The 24,746-nt window shown below is 42.4% G+C and overlaps 1 protein-coding gene across 1 annotated transcript in view; it reads right to left on the reverse strand.

Annotated features, from left to right (window-relative positions):
* Positions 1-432: 432 nt before the first annotated feature.
* Positions 433-24,746, reverse strand: part of FAXC (failed axon connections homolog, metaxin like GST domain containing) — a gene marked incomplete at its 5' end in the record, with an annotated part of 56,117 nt that continues 31,803 nt past the window's right edge. The window contains 2 exons of the mRNA XM_081094713.1: positions 433-1,482; positions 12,107-12,223. Coding sequence (XP_080950839.1) covers positions 1,193-1,482; positions 12,107-12,223 — 407 coding nt within the window. The 3' untranslated portion in view covers positions 433-1,192. The remainder of the gene's footprint in view (positions 1,483-12,106; positions 12,224-24,746) is intronic.

The following is a 24,746-nucleotide window of genomic DNA, read 5'->3' on the forward strand; positions in this document are numbered from 1 at the left end:
TTGTTTTCAAACAGATATCACAAGTTGGCTAGCTTCTGCTTCCAAAAATCAATCAAATGCTTTCCGCTTCTCCTCTATTAAGCCCATATTCCTGAACTTTATTCCCGCCAAATAAATCAAACTACTTAACACTCAGGAATCAGCAAAGGGCACATCCCAAGGTGCGTTCAGGCAATGGAGAGAAGACGTTTCTGCAAATAGACATAATTAAAGACCATCTGTAGCTGTTGATGATTTGTAAAAACACGTCCAAGTTTTTCTTTCAACAAAAGATTTCAATTCAAGCAAGGGCACCAAGAGACATGATGGCAGAGTCCCGGCTGAGCCTTTGTGTGTTTCACCTGACCGGCTTTTTGGAGGGACTGCAGTGGCTACTGCCTGGATGTGGAATTCCTTTGCCCTCAAATCTTCAAATGTATGAAGAGCACAATAAAGAATAAAATGTTGTGTTTATGTCATACCTCTTCCAAGAGGTTTAAAGCGCCACAAGGAACCCATGAATCCTCACAACACCCCTGTGAGGTAGGTAGGTGGAGAGCATTGTTATCCCCACTTTACAGGTGGGGGGAATGAGGCACACAAGAATTAAGAGACTTGCCCAAAATCACACAGCTGGTCCCTGGCAGGGCTTGGGATACAACATATACTGATTAGCACCTAGCACAGTGCTTTGCACATAGTAGGTGTTCACTGAATATCTATGGATTTTATTTCACTTATACCTCAACATACAATATACACACATAAAATACAGCCACAGGACATTCATCTCCTACACTTTTCTTCTGACGACATCTCTCATTCCTTCAAACCCTGGTGGATGGGGGATGTTCAAGAATTCATCTCACAACGAAGCCCTCAGGTTGGAGAGGATCCACATACACCATCGGAGGAAAACCTGCCCTTGCACCTGGTCTACCTCACAATATTAGTTTTCTAATGAAAACAAAAATGGATTTCAGGAACCATGCTGACATTTTGTTTGTTTGTTTGCCTGTTTGTTTGCAATGGAGCCATCTGAACGGTTCTGTGTTTTGTGTGTACAAAAGAGAAATAAGGCTGCTCTCGTCCAGTCGCTTGTGAGAAGGGTGCCAGGCACGGAGACCTCTTCCCGGCTCCGGTGGATTTCTACCTGGGACCCAGACCGACCCAGGCAGCGGCAGCTCCAGCAGGAAGGGCCCGCGAGGCTGTGTCACTTGCACGGCTCGTGCTCTGTGTAGTCGTCCATGTCCACATCAGAATCAAAGAGCGAGTGTCCAGTGAAATCCGTGTCTGGGGTTCTGGAAAAGCTGTTCTCTGCTCCCTCGTCCTCGAAGGTCTCTGTCCTTGAGTAAAGGCTGAAATCCAGCAGAGGGGTGTGGGTCTTGCTGCCCTCGCTGCTCTCCTCCGACTCGTAGATGGTGTTGTCGTCGTCGTGGTGCCACTCGGGCCAGAACTTCCTCCGGATCCTCTCGCAGTACATGGCCAGGTTGATGAGCTCACCTGCAGGGCGGCAAGGACAGCCAGGGTTAGCTCTCAGGGGCCGCAATCTGCCCGCGCTGGGCTTTCTGGGGGATGTGGGAGAATGGGGCGAGGTAGACATTAAAAATGTTTTCAAGCCTGGCCAGCATGGCTCAATGGCTGAGTGTCGACCTATGGACCAGGAGATCACAGATCAATTGCCTGTGAGAGCACATGCCTGGGTTTTGGGCTCAGGTCCCCAGTAGGGGTCATGCAGAAAGCAGCCGATCAATGATTCTCTCTCATCAGTGATATCTCTCTCTCTCTCTCTCTCTCTCTCTCTCTCTCTCTCTCTCTCTCTCTTCTGCTCCTTCCTCTCTGAAATCAATCAAAAATACTTAAAAAAAAAAAATTTCCCCACAAAGGAACTGTCAAAATGTTTAGACTTTCTACACATAATAAGAAAGGTGGCCCTAACCAGCTTGGCTCAGTGGATAGAGCATTGGCCTGCGGACTGAAGGGTCCCAGGTTCGATTCCGGCCAGGGGCACATGCCTGGGTTGCAGGCTCCATCCCCAGTGGGGGGTGTGCAGGAGGCGGCCAATCAATGATCCTCTCTCATCATTGATGTTTCTATCTCTTTCTCCCTTCCTCTCTGAAATCAATAAAGAAATATATTTTTTTAAAAAAGAAAGGTGAGTGGGAAAAGGTAAATTCAGTGAGGGGCTAGATGAAATTTAGGAGTGAGTTTTATGGTGATGAAAAATTGGGGATGGATAGTTTATCTGAAATGGAAGCTACACTACCATCATTTGGCTTTGTGAAGCATTTTATTATTTTATGTTTGCTTCAACTGGTTCATATGTAAATTAATTTATAGCCCATGAAAATACACCAACTGTCAATTGGATTAAACCAGCCAGAGGTAATCATTCATTCCATAAATATTTGTAGAGTTATTATGGGCTGGGCAGTATGCCAAGTGGTTAACAAATGTTATGTTAGGATGGAAACTTTGCTCTAAATAATCCGTCAAATGGATAACTCAGAATTGCCTCTATGGATGAGTGTACCCAGAGTAAAGTAGATTTTTTTTTCATTTTTTAAATTAAATTCCACAGCAGCACCAACAATTGGGTTCTCATTCAGTGACTGGACTACTTCTTTTCCATATGAATCAAAGGAACATGGTTAAATTGCTAAAATCATCCAGGCATTTGTCTGAAACACAACACAGTATTTGACTTTCCTTTCCTAATTTCAAGTGAGGAAGGAAGAGGGTGCGTTTTTGCCTTTAATCCACCAGATGGCAACATTGCTTATAAATACGTAATTTGTCACTGTCTTATAGAACTTCATTGCCCTAAAAACAGTCTTAGGATGTTTACTTTTTAAAAGTTATATAAAGCTCGACCAGCATGGCTCAGTGGTGGAACGGCGACCTATGAACCAGGAGGTCATGGTTCGATTCCTGGTCAGAGCACATGCCAGGATTGCGGGCTCGATCCCCAGGAGGTTGTGCAGGAGGCACCTGATCTATGATTCTCTCTCATCACTGTTTTTATCTCACTCTCCCTCAATAAAAATATATTCACCTATGAGGGAAGGCAGGGAGTGAGGGGTAAGAGATCAACCAAAGGACTTGTATGCATGCATATGAGCATAACCAATGGACACAGACCCAGGGGTAGGGGGAGGGCATGTGCTGGGGGTTGGGGGCGGCCAGGGAGAGGTCAATGGGGGAAAAAGGAGACTTATGTAATACATTTAACAATAAAGAATTTAAATTAAAAAATATATATATTTAAAAGTTACATAAACATTCATTTATTGTGTAGGTGGGTAATCCATATTTTATTGCAAGAAATAGACAATATAGATAAACAAAAAAATAAAAGAATTATCAATAATCCCATTTTCCATAATATTTTTATTTGCATTCTTCCAGAATTTTATATAGTATTTATATATATTTACATTTGCTGTATGACATTTACTATATATTTTGTTTCCTATCCTACTTTTTTCCACTTAACATATAATTAAAATCTTTCAATTTCACACTATCACCAATTGATAATTGCACAGTATTTCGTTACACAGATGTACCATAGTTTCATTTTGTTATTACCAATCTCCTATCACAGGCCAATTAGGTTGTTTCTGTATAAATAGTCTATTAATTATAGTCTATAACTACTCTATTTTATTTTCTATCAAAAAATAACATATTCCCATTTTGGAAAATTAGCACTATGTATAGAGAAACTATAAATCATAAAAAGGAAAACACAAAGGATCCATACTCTTATCAATCCAAGATAACCACAATTAACATTTTGGTGTCATTTCCCCCAGTATTTTTTCCTATTTATTTATTGGCATTATTATTACTTAACTGTTACTTCCTGTTAGCATTAATGCAAATGTTTTCCCATGTCATTAAAATTTTTCAAATATTTTTTAGATATTTTTTTTTAATTGATTTCAGAGAGGAAAGGAGAGGGAGAAAGAAACATCAATGATGAGAGAGAATCATCTATCGGCTGCCTCCTGCACGCCTCACACTGGGATCGAGCCTAAAACCTGGGTAGGGCCCTGACCAGGAATCGAACAGTGATCTCTTGATTCATAGGTTGATGCTCAACCACTGAGACGCCACACCAACTGGGCAAAATTTTTCAAATCTTGATTGCTATTCTGCTTTTAAATAAACACATATTCCCTACAAAGCACAATAAAGCAAATCTCCCTGCTTCATGAAGCCTATAAACCAACTAGAGGCCTGGTGCACGAAATTCATGCATGGGTAGGATCCCTAGGCCTGGCCAGCGATCAGGACTAATCTGTGGGGCGACAGGCAGGGCAATTGGGGGGCCCCTGCTGGCATCTACCTTGGCCAGCCTGGGGCCTGCAGGCTGGGGGCAGCTCCTGTGTCTGCCCCTGGTGGTCAGTGTGTGTCATAGCAACTGGTCATTCCACCAGCTGTTCCACTGTTTGGTCTATTTGCATATTAGGCTTTTATTATATAGGATGTTCTTGTATTGGTTCCAGGGTACAATTTTCAGTCCTATCAGATCATAATAGCTCAATTCACACTGTATAACAGTCCATTCGGATCACTCCCTACTCAAAGATTTTTATGTACACACTAAGGAGCCAGAAGCAGAAAAGCCAACCTCACTGTTCCCTTTGGAAAGACATGCAAAACCTTCACCTGTTTTCTCCTGAAAAGAAACAGTCCTGAGACACACCTCACCAGGTATTGCTGCCAGTCACAGGTAACCAAGAGTTGGATAAAGATGGGGAGGCAGCAGCAAGGAGGTGGTGGGGAGACACCACAAATGACTTATGGTCACTTCTCAGCAGGCCCTGGGGACAGCCCTGTTTGCCTTAATCAAGTGCATTCCCTAGGAGCTGCGAGAAAGTCATAATCTGGTCACAAGAGCCACAGGATCTACACCATCCATGAGTCTATCCACTTCTTTGTGGCTGTTCTTTCTACAGCCTGTTTCTTTATCTTCCTTCCCGAGAACTGCCCCCTTCGTGACTGTGCAACATTAACAGCACTTCACTGGTCAATAATAAAAGTTAATAAGAATAGCAAATACATATGTAGTCCTTGCTGTGTATCAGGCACTGCTTGATGTGCTTTGTTCATTTTTGAAGTCATATTGACTCTCTTAGTCCTTGCAACAATGCTGTATGAGGCAGGAAGCATTATTATCCCTATCTGTAGTGGGAAAACTGCAGCAGAGAGGTTAATTACCTTGACTAAGGTCAAGTTCTAGATAGTGGCAGAGCCAGGATTCAAACTCCAGCATTCCCCAGGTTCCGAGCCCTTCACTATGACTCTACTCTGCCCCTCTACTGGGGAGCTGACAGCCTGGCCTGGGAATTAACAGCTTTGCACCATCTGTCACAGAATATTTTTCTGTAATTCTTTCTGAGTTCTCAAAGAATTATAAGATGCTGCCTTCAAAATGACTTGTCATGAAGGAAGTGATTATTCTATCATGCAGTTAAGAAAGGGTTTGCTTTGATAAGCAAGGACTGGGAGCTCACACACCGATCCTGATAGAGTGAAAATCTGTAATTAAGTTCTACCTTTATCTCTCTTTGCCAATCCTTCCTGTGCCCAGATTTTCCATCAGTGAACCCACTCAACATGCCTACCAGCCAAAATAATAGATAAACTTGGCAGTAGAAACAGGTTGTATGTAGTGGGGGGGAGGGGAGAGGGAGAGAGAGAGAGAGAGAGAGAGAGAGAGAGAGAGAGAGAGAGAGGGAGAGAGATGACTAAACATAAATGCTTATATTGAAGATGCAAACTTTGTGAAACAATAGGAAAAGTACATTTTCAAAGTGTACTCAACAATCAAATAACAATTTCATCCACTGGTAAATACTAAAGTCTGAACATCAATGTAGAGGTCAGGCACTGTACTACATGACTGGTGGAAGTCTAAATTGCTATAACCTTTCTTGGAAAGTAATCTGATGCTGTCTGTTGAAATTTTAAACATACATGGCAGACCACCTTTAGTACTCTATTCTACTAAAATAAGAGTATCAGTATGTAAAGCTACATGTATACGGATGTTGAATACAGAATTGTGTCAATAAAAAAGAAAGATAAGAAAGATGAAAAGAGTTTGAGTGTCCATCAATAGAATTGATTAATAAAGTATGGTGTATAAATTCTATAGAATAATGTACAAATGTGTTAAAGAGATATGATAGTGTATTAAGTTAAAAAATCAAGTTATAAAGTAATATGTACAATGTAATTTCACTGTTTTAAAATAGTAAAAACAAATCAAAACAGCTATATATATACATGTAAGTAAGTTTGTAGATTTAAAAAAAAAGAAAGACACAGAGTATTGACTCCAAATCCTTAATACTGGTTATTCCTTGGGGGGTGGTATTGGATATGGATGAGGGGAGGGCAAAAATCTTTGAAAATATACCTGTATTTTTCAACTTATTGTGACAATCATGTATTACATTTTTAATTTAAAAATGAATAAAATAAATTAGTAAAATACTAGTGAGTGATCAGTGATACTCACAAACACCTGGACAGGATATTCATCAGAAAGCCAAACGGCCCTCTAACCGGAGCACACTCCCAGACAGAATAAAGAGCTCTTCTCTGGGAGTTTCTCCAATGGAACTATCCCCCACCATTCTTTGAAAAAGGTGACTCCTTTTATTTTCCCGTGTCACTCCAATTTCTCTAATATTCAGAAACACTTTGTACAATTTGACACTGAAGAGATTGGCAACCATACCCAGAACCCAGGCCTCAGTTTCTCCGGGCTGCCAATCCTGCATGGCAGGAGGGCGAGTGAGGAGAAGCCTGCCAACCTCTCCCAGCACCACCTGCCCAGCCCTTGGTCATTAACTAGCAAATATTTGGAAAACGTGGAGCCAGTGCCCACACACACTCAGTTGGGCTCCAGGTATTTGCTCAGCATCTCCCGGTTCCACACCTGTGCAAGGTGCTGGCCATGCTCTTGGTTGCTCCCATTAGCATTCTGTCACACGGGCAGGAAGGGCACTGAGATATCCTCCCAGAAAAGTCCTTCGCAAACTTGAATGCCCTAATGAGGACACTCCCTAATGAGGACAGGCCCTTGCCCGCGTCTCCTTGAAGCGAAAGGGCACTAATTCATATATTTCAAAATCCAAAGACCCACACAAGTCCTCTGAGCCAGCCCTTTGCTGGGACCTGAATGCCCCCACAACAACCTTTCCTGAACACTTCGGGTGGAGCACAGCAAGAGTGAGGACTCCTTTGTTTTTCAAGCATATCCAGCATTTTTCCTACCTTTTAACCTGTCAGAGAATAAGCAAAAAATAAAGTCTAAGTGCAATAAATAACTGTTGGCAAAAGAGTTGCTGATCAAGGCTTTTCTTAGAACACAGAGTTGTATTTCTTACAAATTCAGAAAACCAGCGTTAGGTTGTGTGGTTTGGATATGGCTCTGCAGGGTGAGCAGAGGCATCGCAGAACCCATTCCCTTCTGTTGCTTCCGTTTCACTTTCCTGGGCAGCTCTCCAGTCTCTGTGTCTGTTTAAAGAGAGCCCAAGTCCACAGGCAATCCTATCTAATAAAGAGGGAATATGCTAATAGATCCTCACACCATCGCAAAGATGGCAGCAACCACAGCCAATAAGGAGGGAATACGCTAATTGACTGCCCTGCCCTCAAAGATGGCGGCGCCCACAGCCACAAGATGGCAGCACCCAGTCCCCCCAGCCCTGCCGGGGTGCCTGCCTCTGGAGTCCCCCAGTCCCCTCAGTCCCCCCAGCCACCCAGGGCTGGCCCAAGGGCACAGGCAAACCTCAGATGTCGGCTGCCCAGCTGCCCAGGGCCAGCCCGAGGCTCAGGTAACCAGGGCCGGCCAAGGCTCAGGTAACCAGGGTCGGCCGAGGCTTGCGCTGCCGGCAGTGGCAGCAGCAGAGGTGTGATGGGGCGTCGCCTTCCCCTGATCACTGGGTCGCCTCATGCCCCTGAGGGGTCCCGGACTGTAAGAGGGGCAGGCCGGGCTGAGGGACGCCCCCCCTCCAGTGCATGAATTTTCATGCACCAGGCCTCTAGTTCTCTAATAAGTATACTCTGATCAATATGTCATGTGACTCCTCATTAAGAGTGTTGCTGATAATAAAACTGAGAAGATTCTTTTTTGACTATAAAAATGGCAAAAATTTCAAAATAAATTATATGCAACCCTAATTGAGGAACAAAATTTAAAGTGTTTTCAAACGTTTGTGAGAATATAAACTGCTAAAGTCTTTCTAGAAAGCAACTTAGCCATATAGACCAAGAGCTTATACCCTTTGAGACAGTAATTCCCCAACTTGAAGTGTAATTAAATAGGCAGTGATAAGCAGGAGTATATATTTATACAATATTCACTATGGAATATTAGTAAAATTTATTTGAAATAAACCACAAGTCCAGAAAAAAGAAGATTAATCACATATGGCAATTTACATAGATAATTTAAAAACTCTAGGTTATGATTGTATTGATATTATGATCTCAATTTTTAAAAATATTCATTTACTTGATATAAGATGAATATATATACCACAATGTTAATAGCAGTTCTCTGTGAGTGATGGGGGTCACAAGTTGTTTTTTACCTTTTTAACTTTTCTATCTATCTTGTCTAAATTATCTCCAGTTAAGAAAATAATATTTCATATATTTATATCTACAGAGATCTAGCTACAGAAACAAATACATATTTTAAGAATTGCTGATTATTCATAGTCTGTCCCTTCACTCACCTAAATTAAGGAACATTTCTCATTAATCTAGAAGGTTCCAGAAGTAGCTTCTATGGCTACATATTGTCAATAATATGTAGAACCAAAAAGCTAATATTTATACACTCACACACATGGGTGTTTCAAAGCTAAGGCAGCACACTGTCTGACCCAAGCCATTCACACTCCAGGGTTTGAGTCAGTTCTAAATTATCCAGGCTCGGCTGTTTCTACATCTCCTTTCTCTCGTTACTTCTTGGGAAAGTCTCCATCACAGAAAAAACAAAGGCAGAGAAGAAGTTGAGACGAAATTTGCAGTGTGCCTGCATGTTAGTAGCTTGGATCCAAAGGTTTTGAAGGGACCTGAATCTAATGACTAAAATGGGATTTGGAAACTCTCTGCACTTGAATAATTCATGCTACACCCATCCCCGGGGAGAGCTGAAAGCTACTAACTTGTTTTAAGAATCAAAGTGCATGCAGCTGTGTTCCAGAAGGCCCCTGCAGATGATGGTGTAAGATTTCCCCAAATGTGTGTGTCTCAGGATAGGACTCAAAATCAATCCTCCAAAAAGGCTGATCAATCCTCTAAAAAGAACACTAAATGCCTCAAGTCCTTCCAGAAAGTAATAGAGGAAAGGGCCAAGTCATAAATAAATTACAAAAGATGCTTTTTCTGCAAGAAGGGATAGATACTACAGGATCTGAGAATTCCACTGATGATGGATTCCTGAGTGCTTCTGACTAACAGGTCACCGCAAGAGATGTGCATGTGTGTATGCATAAGGTGTGTGTCTGTGCATGCGTATGTGCGAATATGCTTGGCTAGGAGTGTAAGTGTATGTGTACAAGTGAGTGTGTATGGGGCATGTGTGTAGAAGTAAGTAGATGTGGGGGCTGTGCTAGTGGGTGTGTAAGGGTGGTGTGGTAGAGAATCAGAGGGAGGGAGTGGAAAGTAACAAGAAAGGAGAGTAAATATAAAACACACTCCTAAATGAACTAAAAGGAATCAATACATTTTAGACCACTGTGGAAATTCAGATTAAAAAAGGGAAACTAATATTGTAAAAGCTATAAATATCACCAATATGATAACATTCAAATTACTAGTAGATAAGTTCCAACACATCACAAGGACCATCTCTACACTGATCATTTAGGAAATTTGATATCAATCCATACTATCCCTAGCCCCACTCAGCGGAAGTCCAGAAGATCTTCCATTAATGCCTGAACCATTCCAACCAAGCCAGGCCACGTACCTGGAGCCCCAGCCTCACCAATAGCAGGATCTGGAGAGTGACTCCTATTACCAATAGCCTGGTCTGAACTTCTGGGCATGCACATGAGTGCACGTAAGTACACACACACACACAGCTACAGCTTCACCAGCCAATCTCCCCACCTACCCACCCATGATCACCACACATGGCTGCTCGCCTGCCTCAGGTTCATGTACAATTCTGCCTTGCTTGGTTCCTTCCATCCTTCCACCCATCCAACAGTAATTGAGAGCATTCTATATGCTACGCACTGGTGATCTCATCTACATGCCCAGCCTGCTCAGTTGGAGCATAAACACCTTGATTAACTCTTGTCAACCCCCTTCCCCAAACCTAAATATCGAACCTTGATCCCCACATTCCTAGTCCCCAGGCACTTGTTTAGGCACTGCTTCAAACTGGAGATGACTCTAAACAGTTCCCACCAGCAATGCAAAGGAAGCCTCTCCCAGAGGCCCCCATTACCTTGTTTATCTCACCACCCCAACTCCACCATACACAAGCCACATGCACAAATACACACACACATACACGCCAATATCTGGTTCCTTGACATCAACCCAAGTTAAGCTGATGTTTCCTGAACCCCTTGCCAACATGAAATTTACTCCTGGCTACCAACCCCACCCCCACAGGTATGTATGTTCATCTCTAGCTCAGGTTCCACTCATCCCCACTTCTACCCCTCCAGTCTAGAATTGTAATTCTGACAGGTCTCACAGCCAATATCACACAACAAAAATACACGATTGTGTTTCTTTGGTCAAAATGTACAAATAATCTATATATATAAAAGCCTAAGCGACTGTTACGACTGAATGACCAGTCAACCAGTCGCTGTGACACACACTGACCACCAGCTCAACACAGGAGCTGCCTCCTGGTGATCAGTGCACTCCCACAGCCAACCTCCCGCGACCCCTCCCCCTGGCTGGCTGGCCCCCATCAGCCTCTGGTGCTAAGCCATTGGTAGAGACCTGCTTCTGGGTTGGGGTTTCATACGTAGCAGAGCAGCTCCCTTGCTGCGATCTATTGAAAGTTAGCCCTCGACACAAGCGTTTATCTCGCTCCCATCCTCTCCCTTTTCCAGGTGCCGCCTGCCCCACAGCGGTGGTGGCATGGTGGTGAAGGAAGGAGGGGGGGGAAGGCGGGGAACTTCGCAGTGGCGGGGCACCGACAGCGACGTCAGCGTCTGGCATCTGTTCCTTCCACACCCAGCTGGGAACCATCACCTCCTCTCCCAACCCCATCGGGGCCTTCAGGCCAGGCTGGGACAGGGAACCAGTGGTGGGTGGTGGCGGACATGCCCCTTTCCCATGGGGGCCGAGGGCTGGCTCCCTCCTTGGGAGCCGGTGGCCAACCTCCCATGGTCCCTCCCCCACAGCTGGCCAACCTCCCACAGTCCCCCCCCCAACAGCTGGCCAACCTCCCACAGCCCCACCTCCGTGCACAAATTCATGCACCAGGCCTCTAGTATTAATATAAAACTTTGCATAGCACCAGACTTACAAAGCATTTATTGACACTTTCCTCATTGTCTGATCTACAGACACTACTGAAATAGGAGAAAGGAGTGCTTTGAACTCAAACGACACAGAATAGTGTACTTTCACCTACATGTGAAAAATCTAAAATCAGGTGAGACAAAAGGAGCAGTGAGTCCATCAGCCCACTGTGCTTGCTGCAGCAGTGGACACACGAGAAAGTGGTCAACTACCACCATCCCAAAGAAAATAGTGAAGACCAACAAAACAAGGGTACTAGGAACCCTTGCTATAAGAACTCAAGCCATATTTCAGCAACAAGTGTTATGTCAATACGTAAGGAGCCGGGAGAAAAGCCCCGTGTAGACATGGCAAGATTTGTGTCAGCTTTGCCAGAACACAACATGAACAAGACGGCAGGTCAGAAGCCCAGTATCCGCCCCCCCCCCCCCCCGCCCGTACATATGCTGATCACAGAAAACACCCTGGCCCTGGATACCACCGCCTGGTGTCTCCATCAAGCTCCCAGGCATCAGCCTAGAATTCTCCATTGTGTTACTCCTCCCCTGCACCCTCCCAGCAACTCTCAAAACCTGAAGAGGTTCGTGGTGCTTGCCTTTGATCAACCGCTCAGGTCTCGTCCCAGGTAAGGTCCACATTGCCTGTGCCAAGTGTCCAAAGACGGTGGCATCGAGCGTGGAGAACTTGGGCCCCATGATGTACTTCTTGTCACCTGCAGCAGACAGAACAGAGTGGTCACTGCTGGCCTGTGCTGCCCCGCACGGTCACACGGCACTCAGCACACTTGCATTATGTGCTCATTTAACTGTGAGTCAAAAGATTTGCAGAGTCAAAATGCATGCACCCCTCTTTCTTTCAAAAAATGAGAAACAAAAGTAAAACAAATTGAACAATTCTGTGATATATTAACCCAAACAATTGCAAAGCAGGGAAGTAACTGGGAAGATGTCAAGATAAACAGATAAGGGAGGAGGTTCGTGGAAAAAAAGGACAACCGATCACCCACAGACCTGGAGGTACCTCTTCGTCTCCAATTCTAGTGATTAAAGCTTGAGAACACCTGGAAGTTTGCTTAAACCATCTCAAAAGTAACCCAAGCCAAGCACACCAAACTCAGCACTTACTTTATTAATTTAATACATTTCCTTGGGGAAAACAAGAGGCCTAAGTTAGTTAAGAAGTTTGGAGGCAAGGTTTTCCATGAAGCCCCCTGGCTCTTGGCAAGGTTCTCACCACTGAAGACCAGCTCCATGGGAAACACTACATAAAGAAAAGCTGTAAAATTACAGGAAGTTTCACACTGCTGCTCCCATCTCTCATTTGCACCACTACTGACCTAGTTCAGGCCTTGTCACCTTGACTATCACATCCGGCCTGGGTTGTCTCCTGGGCCACCGTCAGGTGCTATAGCATGTAGAGGCAGCACAGGTGGAAGTGATCCACCTAGTTCACTGTGGGAGCCTGGTCTTAAAACTCTTAAAACCTCAGTTTTCCCATCTAGAAAAAGGAGATGATATTAACGGTGCCCATTTCTTAGAGCTGCTGTGAGGAGTAATGCATAATGCATGTAGAGCACATAGCACCATATCTGGGTGACTCAATAAACATTAGTTCTCATGACGATGGTCCCTCTGGATCTCCAGTCCATCCCATACCCCTGAACGTAACTCTCTAAGACACTCTTTCATCATATCCCTCCCTTTCACAAATACCTTTAATGGTTTACAAAATGGGTTATAAAGTAAAAGTTCAAACTTAACTATGAATTCAAACTCATTATACTCGGCCTCCAACCCATGTTCCAGTTTTATTCCGCATGCCTCCCTTTCTCTAATAAATCTATTCTAAGGAACACCCCACAGTCCCCAGGACACTTTATGCTTCCTACTGCTCATGCTAAACTTACCCCTCTTCTTCTCCCCCCAAACCTATGTGCTCCTCACTTCCCTCCATACGATAAAGACTATCATTTTACGAGGTTCAGCTTCAAAGCTTTCTGTGTTCACTTTATCTGGTGGCAACAGTAGCTTTTAATTCAGACAGCCCTGTGTTCAAATCTCACTTTTACACGTACAACCCTATAGAATTTTAAGTCATTTAATGCCAATTAACCTCAATTTCTTGAACCATATATTGGTTGTTTTTCATTTGTTCATTTTATCTTTCCAACTAAATGGTGAGCTCTTTGAAAGTAAAGGTAATTTCTTATTTTTATTTAGCAAACTCTAATACAGTGTTTCCTACACGTCAGGCATGGCTCTACATGCTGTACTCTACAAATATCTGCCTGTTTCTCTGTTCCTGAGTGGCAAGCTGAGAAAATTAAATACCTGATGACAACACACAGGCAAACTAGGAGGGGAATGCAATCTAACAAATTGATGCTATTATAAAGGTGCTGGTGAACCCTACGGTAGTAATTATATTGCAATATATACATATATAAAATCAATAAGGTGTACGTCCCAATTTGCACAATATTATATATACATCAATTATACCTCGATTTCAAAAAACTAAAACAACAACAAGGCCACCATATGGAGCTGGATGCAATTTTTAAAAATGTATTTCTATTCTACTTTCCACAGGGACTGGGGAATAACCTACACTAGTACAATATACTGAACCTACCAAATTGTCTTTTCTGGTGAGGACAAGCAAGTTGCCCATGCTAGAGCCCTTAGGTATTTTCCATTGCCAAGCAACTCATCCAACATTTGAGTCTTTACCTGGGATCTAAACCCACTACCCAAATACTGGAAATACAAGGGGAAAATACTACCCCGGCTACAGAACAAAGAAAAGCCAAATAGATGCCTGGCCAGTGTGGCTTAGTGGTTGAACATCTACCCATGAACCAGGAGGTCACAGTTCGATTCCTGGTTGCAGGCTCAATCCCCAGTAGGGGGCATGCAGGAGGCAGCTGGTCCATAATTCTCTTTCATCATTGATGTTTCTATCTCTCTCTCCCTCTCCCTTCCATTCTCTGATACCAATGAAAACATATTTTTTAAAATGTTTTTAAAAAGCCAAGTATATAACTTGTTCTCAAGAATGTCCGTTACTGCTTAATAGTGCATCCTGCTGGCTCCGTGCCTCAGCCACACCCCTGCTGGCATCAGTGATTCAGTGATGCAGAAGGCAGAAGGACCCCGGCCTAGAGCTCTTATACCATCATCCTGCAAGGATAGGAGGGGTGTGCCAGCCAGTGCTCCCTTGGGAGCTGTGACAGGCTCAGTCCATTGAAGGCCTGAATGCAAGGAAGCCCACCAACTGGAAGCCACAGAGGATTGAAGGGACTATTAGGAGAAGGGCTACACACTGTTTCACAGAGAAGAAAAGATAGAGGAGAACTTCTTTCTGATCAAAAGGGAAAAAGAAATTATCTCAAATTGCTAAAAAGTCTCAGGGTACAATGCTGAGAGAAATCTGTGAAGTCCACTGTACAATCCAAGACAAGAGGAAAAACTGATTTAAAAAAAAAACAAAAAACTTCAGAAACCTAAAAATGGAACACATAGGATGTTGATAAAAAGAAAAATAATAAAAAATATAATAATTTGAAACCATACGTGAACTAGCGCATGTAGGTTTTGCCACTGGCCTCAGAACACTAAAACTGGAAGGGCACTGAGTTGGTGACAGAACCAGGCTAAGAATGCTGGCACCAGGTCCCTGACTTCCCGCCCATCGCTCTTTGCTCTGCCTCACATGCCTCGTGGGCCATCATCTCAGCAATAAGGACCCCATGGAGCAACAGGAGGGCTGAGCTGTGGATGTTTACAAAAAGATGCTTTACCATGAGGAATATAGAATATAGAGGGAGCAGAAGTTTCAGGATTTTTAAAAGGTGTAAGCAAACAGCCCAGCCAGAGTGGCTCAGTGGTTGAGCGTCGACCTATGAACCAAGAGGTCACAGTTTGATTCCCGGTCAGGGCATATGCCCGGGTTGCAGGCTCAATCCCCAGTGTGGGGCATGCAGGAAGCAGCCGATCAGTGATTCTCATCATCGATGTTTCTATCTTTCTCTCCCTCTCCATTCCTCTCTGAAATCAGTAAAAATATATTTTCCTAAAAGGTGCTAGCAAACAAAACTGATGAAATTTATCATTTGTGGAAATAGTGAATGGTAGATACAAAATTATATGTGTATACACATACAACATTTATAAATTTAAAGAATATAAAAATATCCTGTTACTAAAAAGTCCTTAGAGTACCCAATGGCAGGTAGCATTTTAAAAACATTTTATTTTTAAATAATTTCAGACTCACAGAAGTTATAAAAATAGCTGAGTTGCCGTGTACTCTTCAACCACCTTCTGCTAATATTAACATTTTATAGAACCACAGTACATTTATCAAAACTAGGAAATTAACATTAATACAATACTATTAACTGCACTACAGACATCATTCAAATTTTATTAGTTTTTCAGCTAATGTTCTTTTCCATTCCGGGATCCAGTCCATGAGCTCACATTGCATTTAGTTGTCATGCCTCCTTTCTCCTCGACCTATGAAATTGCTCAGTCTTCCCTTCTCTTTCATAACCTTGAACTTTTAAAGAATACTGGTCAGTTCTTTTGTAAAATGTTCACCAATCTTGGTTTGTCTAAGGTTTTTTATGATTAGATTAGGTCATGTATTTTTGGCAAGAATACCAGAAAAGTATTACTGTACCCTTCGGTAGTGGTTAATTTCTTTTTTGCCAACTTGACTAGGCTATGAAGTGCTCAGTTATTTGGTCAAACATTATTTTGGGTGCTTCTGTGAGGGTGTCTTGTATAAGATGAACATTTAAGTGGTAGACTGAGGAAAAGATTTCCCTCTCTTATGTGGGTGGGCCATGTCTGATTAGTTGAAGGTCTGACTAGAACAGAAAGGCTGACTCTCTTCCAAGCAAGAAAGAACCCTTCATTCCTGACTGCTTTCCAACTGGGACATGGCTTTTCCTGCCTCAAACCACACCATCAGCCATCCTGGGTCCACGCTTGCCAACTCACCCTGCAGACCTTTGGACTGTCAGCTTCCATAATTGCATGAGACTTATACTAAGTCTTTATACTAAATTTTTTTTTCACATAATCTATTGGTCTGTTTCTCTGGGAACCCTGACAAATACACCTTCTCAGAGCATCAAATCAGAGGGTCTATAATGTCCATGTCTCGTCACTGGAGATGTTAACTTTGACCATGTGATAAAGGTAGTGTCTGTGAGGTTTCTTCACTGTCATGGTACTATTTTTCCTTTTGCGATTAATAACCTTAGGAGAGATATTTTGAGACTGTATAAATCTCCTGTTTGTCCACAAACGTTGGCCCTTTGATTTTTTTAACACCCATTGGTGGATGTTATCTGAAACAATTACTTCCGTAGTGTTTGCCTAATCAAGATTTTCTATCTCATTCCTTCTACATGTATTGATTAAATGTCTACTGTTCACTTCATCCCTCATTTACTAATGTGTTCAATTATTTATTTATGTTAAGTATGCACTTATGGATAATTATTTTATTCTGTGGCTCATAATCCAGTACTCTCATTATTTATTTTGTTGCTCAAATTGTTTCAGCTTTGGCCTTTGAGGCCTTGGCAGGAAGTGTTTTTAAGAGGGAACCTGAATTTAGATTTGACTGCTTAGAGACAGCCAACCACAGCCAAACCAAGCTGAAGTCTCGAGTCTGAGCACTCCCAGGTCTTGCCAGTGGTCCCAGATCTCACAATCCGAGGATTTTAGCAAAACCAAAGTATTAAGGGGCACTTCTGAAGGGTTCTGAGGAAGCAGGCATGGGTGATAAGTCAAAGAATGTATGGCCATTTTTCCTAGGAGCAGTAGCTGAACCACCCCACTGGCTTCTGTAGGGATGAACAGAAGCAGCTGAGGAATATCTGAGTACCTGTAACTCCCTGTCAGTCTCCAGGTTGGAAGTGTGGACTGGAACCTCTGGTGAGGGCAAACGAAGGCTGAATATACCAGAAACCCTGGGAGGTGAGGGGCTCAGGATACATCAGACTTGCTGAGGGATGGCTGAAGATTCAAGCCCAACTGAGAGAACAAGCAAGGTGCAGAGTTGATACGCGCTGGGTTTGGTGAGCAGGGGAACCAAAAGAAAAAGAGAAAAGCAAAGACCAATGTGGGCCTTAAAAGTCCCACTAGAGCCCTGGCTGGTGTGGCTCTTTGGTTGAGCATCATCCCATGCACCAAAAGATTGCCCATTCAATTCCCAGACAAGGCACATACCTAGGCTGTGGATTCGATCCCCTGTTGGGGTTGGGGTGCATACGGGGGAGCGGGGGAGGAGCAACCAATTAATGTTTCTCGCTCACATCAATCTCTCTCTCTCTCTCAAATCAAGAAACATCCTTGGGTGAGGATTTAAATATCTATAATAATAAAAGCACAATATGCTAATTAGACCAGACAGTTGAACAACCTTCCGGACATCCTTTCGGACGAAGCCAGGGCTGCGAGGGCCAATCTCCTTACACGAATTTTGTGCATCAGGCCTCTAGTATATCTAAAGTAATGTGAAAATGTGAAAGCATTTTGCAAACAAAAAGGTGCTATTCTAACTTACGGAATTATTTTATAGTCATCACCAATAATCAGAACAAGAACTGCCTGTGGACAAAAGCAGTCTAACATCTCTCCCAGTGTAGAAATCCCTTTTCCCACTTCCCTACCCCACATTCCTCAACCCCAGCCCACTAGGAATGCCTCCATTACTTCATGGGCAGGGAAAACTATTCTATGGTTAGATAGCTCCTGATACTGAGACAAAACGTGTCTCAGAACTTCCACCATCGATCCCGGTTCTTTCCTTTGGAATCACACAAAGAATGTATGGCCATATTTCCTGTTCCTAGGAAAGTAAGTCTCCACTAACATACTTCTAAGTAAAAGTTGATTACTTGTTTTCACATGTATCACTGTGGAATAGTGGGTAAAAAGTTTATTTCCAAACACTAAAAATTGCTATAGAAATGAATCTTTGCATCACATCTGCTTCCTCCATTATGAATTCTGTCCCCAGCATTAGTCACTATCAGCTAATGCTCACTATCAGCTCCACTTACACCATTTAGCTAAATTTTCAAGTTCTGTACATATAAAAGATAAAAGACTGGCTTTGCTAGAAAATATAAGTTCAAGAGAGAAATTAAAGAGAACAGCCATATTTTCAAGCACTCATTTTCTGTTAGTCTAAGAAACAAAGAGTAATTCTATCTTTCACCTACATAGAGTCCCCTGTACTAGAGTACGGATACAATTTTTAAACAGATTATTTCCGTGAAGTTAATGTGGACACCATTCATATTTCTAATTGTTCCTCTCACCTTTAATTAAATTGGAATTTAAGAAAAATTGAGAAACAAAGATTTTAAGTACTTCCTCCAAGGACAGCACAGGGCACAGTAATCTTGCCAGGCAACCTTCAAAGAACACACTCACTCGTTAAGCTCTTGGTCTACATGTGACTCTCCCAAAGCTACAGAGAAAATAAAATCTCCTTTCTGTTCTCTCTCATACTCCTGACCAAACTCTCTTTGTCGGAAATAATATGACTGGCCACTTCCTTTAAAGAGCTCCTGTTCATATTCCCACCGTAGTCTAAAATCACTGAGTATTAATTCTTTCAGCTGGGGGGATGGGGGAGATGGTGATGGGAGGTGGTATCTTATATGTGAGGTTATTCATGGTCCTATGAATAAATCTCAGAATTAAAATCATCAACTTTGACAATTTTCGGCCATCTACTAGCTGCACCAATTGGCTCACACTCTGGTAAAAGATAAAAATGGGTGAGGGGGACAACAGAAGAAGCCCCTAAATTTAATCTCTCCTCAGAGTTCATTATGGATGCAATTAGATAGTCCTGCAATTTCCTATAAGACTCTCTGAAAGAAAACACAAGAGAGATTTTTTTTTCAGCTTGTATGAACTATCCTGATCCATTTCCCACTGACCATCAAAACAAATCATCTCACCTCTTCCTCCCAGTCTTCTCTTTGACATCCTGGCTCTTAAAACCCCCTATGATGAAACTCAGAAATACGTACATTCCCCACTACAAGGAACAGGTTGCCCTTGCTTCTCTGTACTACAGTCCTCATGAGCACCTCCTGAACGCCACTCAAAGCCTCTATGGGCAGATATTATAATTTTAGAAAACTTTCCAGCAGTTATGAAAAATGCACACAGGAAATCTAGATTAGGAAAGTATTGCTCAGGAGGAGGCAAATGCCTGCTCAGACTCATTTATTAATATAATTTAATAACATTAAACAACAGCTCCTGGCAGTCTTAGAGAACATGTCTAACGATGACGCAGTGTTACTGGCCATTGACGATCAGCCTTCGTTTTTGTTTTGTTTTTTAAGTTTTTAATTGAATTTTAGAGAGAGAGGGAGAGAGAAACATCATACCCCCAAGGGGATCGAGCATGCAACCCAGGCATGTGTCCTGACTGGGATTCAATTCAGCAACCTTTGTTCTCAATCAACTGTGAGCTGGCCAGAGATTTCTTTAAGTTGCTGCAATATTGTTACTTCTGTGTCTGACTACATATTTGACTGAAATGGTGAGATTTAAGGGGTATAAGAGTTATAGGGGGCCCTAGCCAATTTGGCTCCGTGGATAGAGCATCTGGCCCACGGACTGAAGGGTCATGAGCTCAATTCCAATGAAGGGCATGTACCTCAGTTGTAGGCTCAATCCCTGGTGCCCTGAGCATGCCAGAGGCAACTAATCAATGTGTGTCTCTCTGTCTTTCCCCCTCCCTTCCACGCTCTCTAACAATCAATGGAAAAATATCCTCGGTGAAGATTAGCAACAACAAAAGTTATATAGGGCTCCCCAGTTTCACTTTCCCAAATACGCCTCCTGAGAATGAGGAATACAGAGCACTCACCTCAAACTGCATCCCAGGAGAAGTTTGCCCCTTCATTTCATTTCTGTCTTGGCTGTCCTGTATTTGGGCAATCAGCTATTCTCTCTCTTTATCCAATAAAGACTATCTGGTAGCCCCCTAAAGTCTGGTATAGTCCATAAAAAAACACATCAGACAGAACTCAATGTCATGTTGAAATTCAAGTTCAAATCCTTTTATAAGAAACGTATCCTTCCTTTAAGAAAGCTGAATAGTAATAGATTCTAATGGAAGGTGTGGTGTTCGGCCATCAGGGTCATGCAAACAGATTCCAGGTTGCAGGCTCAATCCCCAGTAGGGCGTGTGCAAGAAGCAATGATTATTTCATCACTGATGTTTCTATCTCTCTCTCTCTCCCTCTCTGAAATCAATAAAAAATATATTTTTAAAAAAACTGGTAAAGCTTTTTAACCATCAAAACTGTTTAGGACCTGCCCACAGTGGTGGACCTTACTTATTTACTCAATAGACACAGGCCCCTTGGGAAGAAATCAAATTACTATTGACCTCATTACTTAAAATGGAAGTCCTACACTTTCTCAAATGACATACTCATGAGTATGCTGGGCATCAGATCAAAACTCTGTATGATGCTTCAAGTGTAGGACTTTTTTTTATCACCTACTGTAGGAGGCCTTATTTCCCTACTGAAAGCTATTATCCATGTATTTGACTATTGAATGGTTAAGAATGTTCCCTATAACTCTCCCCAGAGCAGACTGCTTCCTCAAAGGTTATGAAAGCTTGTGTGCCAAGCTCCATAATCTTGAATAGATTCAGGTTTCTTCACAGCTAAGCTGAGAAAACTCATGCTAGAATCTGAATAGGTAGTAATATTTGTCTCTTGATAGATTGAATGATAAGATTCTACTTCTAAGTGATGTAAAACCTTTCATCTAAATAACTTGGGGCAACTGAGATCTGGTGCTCACAACCCACCTTGGCAGGAGAAGAAATGTTCTGCTGATAATATGGCTTTACTCTTCAAACACAACAGCTGCTCCAGGAGGTACCTACTGGGATTAATGGGATTGGAGCTATGTAGGTACATTAGTTATTGCTAACTGAATAACAAATTACCCCAAAACTTAGCAGCTTAAAACAACAAACACTTATTACCTCACAGTTTCTGTGGGCCAAGAATTTATGCAGCCTTAGCCAGGTGCCTCTGGGCCAGGGTCTTTCACAGGCTGCAATCAGGATGTCACTCAAGGCCTGACTCGGGGAGAACCTGTTTCCACACTCATTCACATGGGTGTTAACAGGCTTCAGTCCTCGCTGGCTCTTGGCCAGAGATATGGGTCCCTGCCAGGTGGACCTCTCCATTGAGCAACTCACAAAAGAGCTCACTTCCACTAGAGCACATGAGTGAGTGAGCAAGAGCAGGAGAGAGGATGCCCAAGATGCAAGCTACTGTCTTTTTGTGGCCTAATCTTGGAAGGGACATCCTATTGCTTCTGCCATATTCTATGTCAAAGCAAATCAATAAGTTCAAGCGAGGGGATTACACAAGGGGAAGAACCCTGGGAGGTGAGATCATTGGTGGCCATCTCGAAGGTTGCCCACTGCAGGAGAAAAACATCAGAGCTACACACAAAAGTATTTGGAGGTTCAACATCATCATATCTGGATTTTCTGTAAAATACATCCACACACACACGCCCAAAATAATAATTGAAAAAATTGTGACAAAATGTTAACAGCTATTAAATTGCAGTGATGGTTATAAAAGCTATTTATTGGACTACTCGTCCACTTTTCTGTATGTTTGAAAAAAAATTCATTTAAAAAATCCAAACCAATGGATCTTGTTCACTAATAATGGGTCAAGGAAAAAATGTTAAATCTTAAATTATAACATTTGGCAGTCATCCTCCAATGTTTAAATGGACAATGCTGAGTGACCCTCCTTTAACAGGTGAATGAACTTAGCTATTTGGAGGTTTATTGGTACCTGGATACCCTGACTCTCATCAGAGTGGTTCTCTTGTGATTTTTTTTGTCTAAATTGTAAAATCAGTGAAAGAAATCACACTATAAATCACCACTTGAGAGTTAAAACTGGATCCCCCAGTACTCATCCTAGTGCCCAGCACACAGTAAGTACTCAATAAACATATTTTTCAGTGAATGACAACTATATTATAATACCTTGCCCTTAAATTGTTTAGACCACAATTATCCCTCTAAATACTTGATAGTATAGGACTCTAGGATGCAGAACTCTGGGGATCACCCAAGGGCTTGTATAGGTACTTGAGCTAATAGTTCATGAAGAACTAGTTTGACCTTGCTCCATACTTTATAGCTCACCTTCCATGGAAGCAAGATGGCCTTCTAACCAGGCAGCACAGCAAGTCAGCCCTTAAATTCTCCTGAGAGAATGTCCAAGGCTGGACCACCTAATGCAAGAAGAACTCTCTTTACCCAACTACATGGAAGAGTATACCTCTGGTAGTTACTAAGGAATTAAACATAAAATAGCTGACTCAGGACCAGCCAAAGATTGCCCTCAACCCCTTCTTGCAAAAATATAACATTAGAAAGTGGATCTACCAGTAAGAGGTACCTGTGCAATGGCTGTAGAGTAAGTTATCAAAACCTCTAGGTTCTCTAAGACCCACCTCTAAAATAAATTATATCAGAAAAAATATTGGAATTATATTAAAGTAGGTCCCCAAACAAATGCCTTTGGAGCTGCAATTCAATGTTAAACCTTGAGCTTTCATTAAGAACATTTTTACAAATGTTTATATTCAAAAGTACTGTCCAAAAAAGAAAAACAAAAGCACTGTATTTAAGAAAGTCCAATCTCCCTTATGTAACATCCATTGAAGAATTTCTTCCTAGAATTCAGGATTAAAAAAAATTGTCCCAATTGAAAAAGATATTGTGTGTTTTCTTTTCCTAAAAAATAAATGCAAACCTGCCCCATACATTTCCCATTTCATCTTGGTAGCCAAAACACTCAAAGTTAAATTATGCCCGATTACAGAAATACTCATTCCAAGAACACAATTTTTTTTCTAAATTGGTTCCTAAAATTTTTGTATTAATGTTGAATACTAGTATATTTCCCTGTCTTATATGTGGGTTGCCTCGAATTCCTTTTGGAAGTTAGTATTCATTCAGCAAATAGTTATTGACTGCCTATTATTTACCAGGCCTCCTGTTAGATACCAGGGTTAGAGCCAATTCCTTCAAAATGACAACGTCCACAGGCCAGGTTGGGGGACAGTTAGGGGGAGGGGAGAAGCACAGGAAGAGGCTGGAGAAGTACAATGTAGTACACAAGGTAGTACTTGCATGATGGAAGTATGCAGAGAATGAAGCAGGAGAGGAGAGAAAGGCCCAGTGTAGGGAGCCCCATGAGGTTGGAGGGGGTTGGGGAGAACAGAAGTTTTTTTGTTTGTTTGTTTGTTTTGTTTTTTTAAATATATTTTATTGATTTTTTACAGAGAGGAAGGGAGAGAGATAGAGAGTTAGAAATATCGATGAGAGAGAAACATCGATCAGCTGCCTCCTGCACACCTCCCACTGGGGATGTGCCCGCAACCCAGGTACATGCCCTTGACCGGAATCGAACCCGGGACCTTTCAGTCCACAGGCCGACGCTCTATCCACTGAGCCAAACCGGAGAGAACAGAAGTTTTTAAGTAAGTGGAAGTAAGTCTTGAGAATCTGTCAAATTAAGCAAGGCAAGGGAAGCCTACGGGAAGACATGAGGCTGAAAAACAGCACAGTGGGCCTCAGGGACCCAAGGGTAACTTCGTGCGGTGGGAATCAAGGTGCGTGTAGGGAGAAGGAAGAAATAAGGAGAGAGATGTGAGTAGAACTCAGATTGTGAAGAAAAGGAATTTGGATTTTAGTTTGAAATGATTGAGAGCTTACAGGTCTGATGTGCATTTTAGATGAACCACTCTACTGGAACTAAAAGGCAAAACTGGATGGTATAAGAGGGAGCATACCGGCAGGCTCTGAGTCCTGGTCAGACACCAGACAGCTCAGGTGTTGCCTGAGCCTGGAGCTGGCCTATGGCAGAAGGCAGCTCAATAGAAGGAGCAGAGCTCATTGCAGAGACAGGGTTCAAGGCTCTGAGGTGTTGGCCAAAAGGTCCACACAAGTACTGTGAATGCCTACAGTGGAGCTGGGGTTGAAGAGGATAACCGTGAGTCACAAAAGTCTTTAAGATTCCAAGTAAGACAGAGAAAATATTACCTCAAATGTCACTCAGAGACTGTATCTGTGATATATAAGTATATCAATTCTATTTTAAAGAAAAACCCCAATATTCAATT

Source organism: Myotis nattereri, assembly GCF_964212035.1.
Source record: "Myotis nattereri genome assembly, chromosome: 6".
NCBI classification, from domain to species: Eukaryota; Metazoa; Chordata; class Mammalia; order Chiroptera; family Vespertilionidae; genus Myotis; species Myotis nattereri.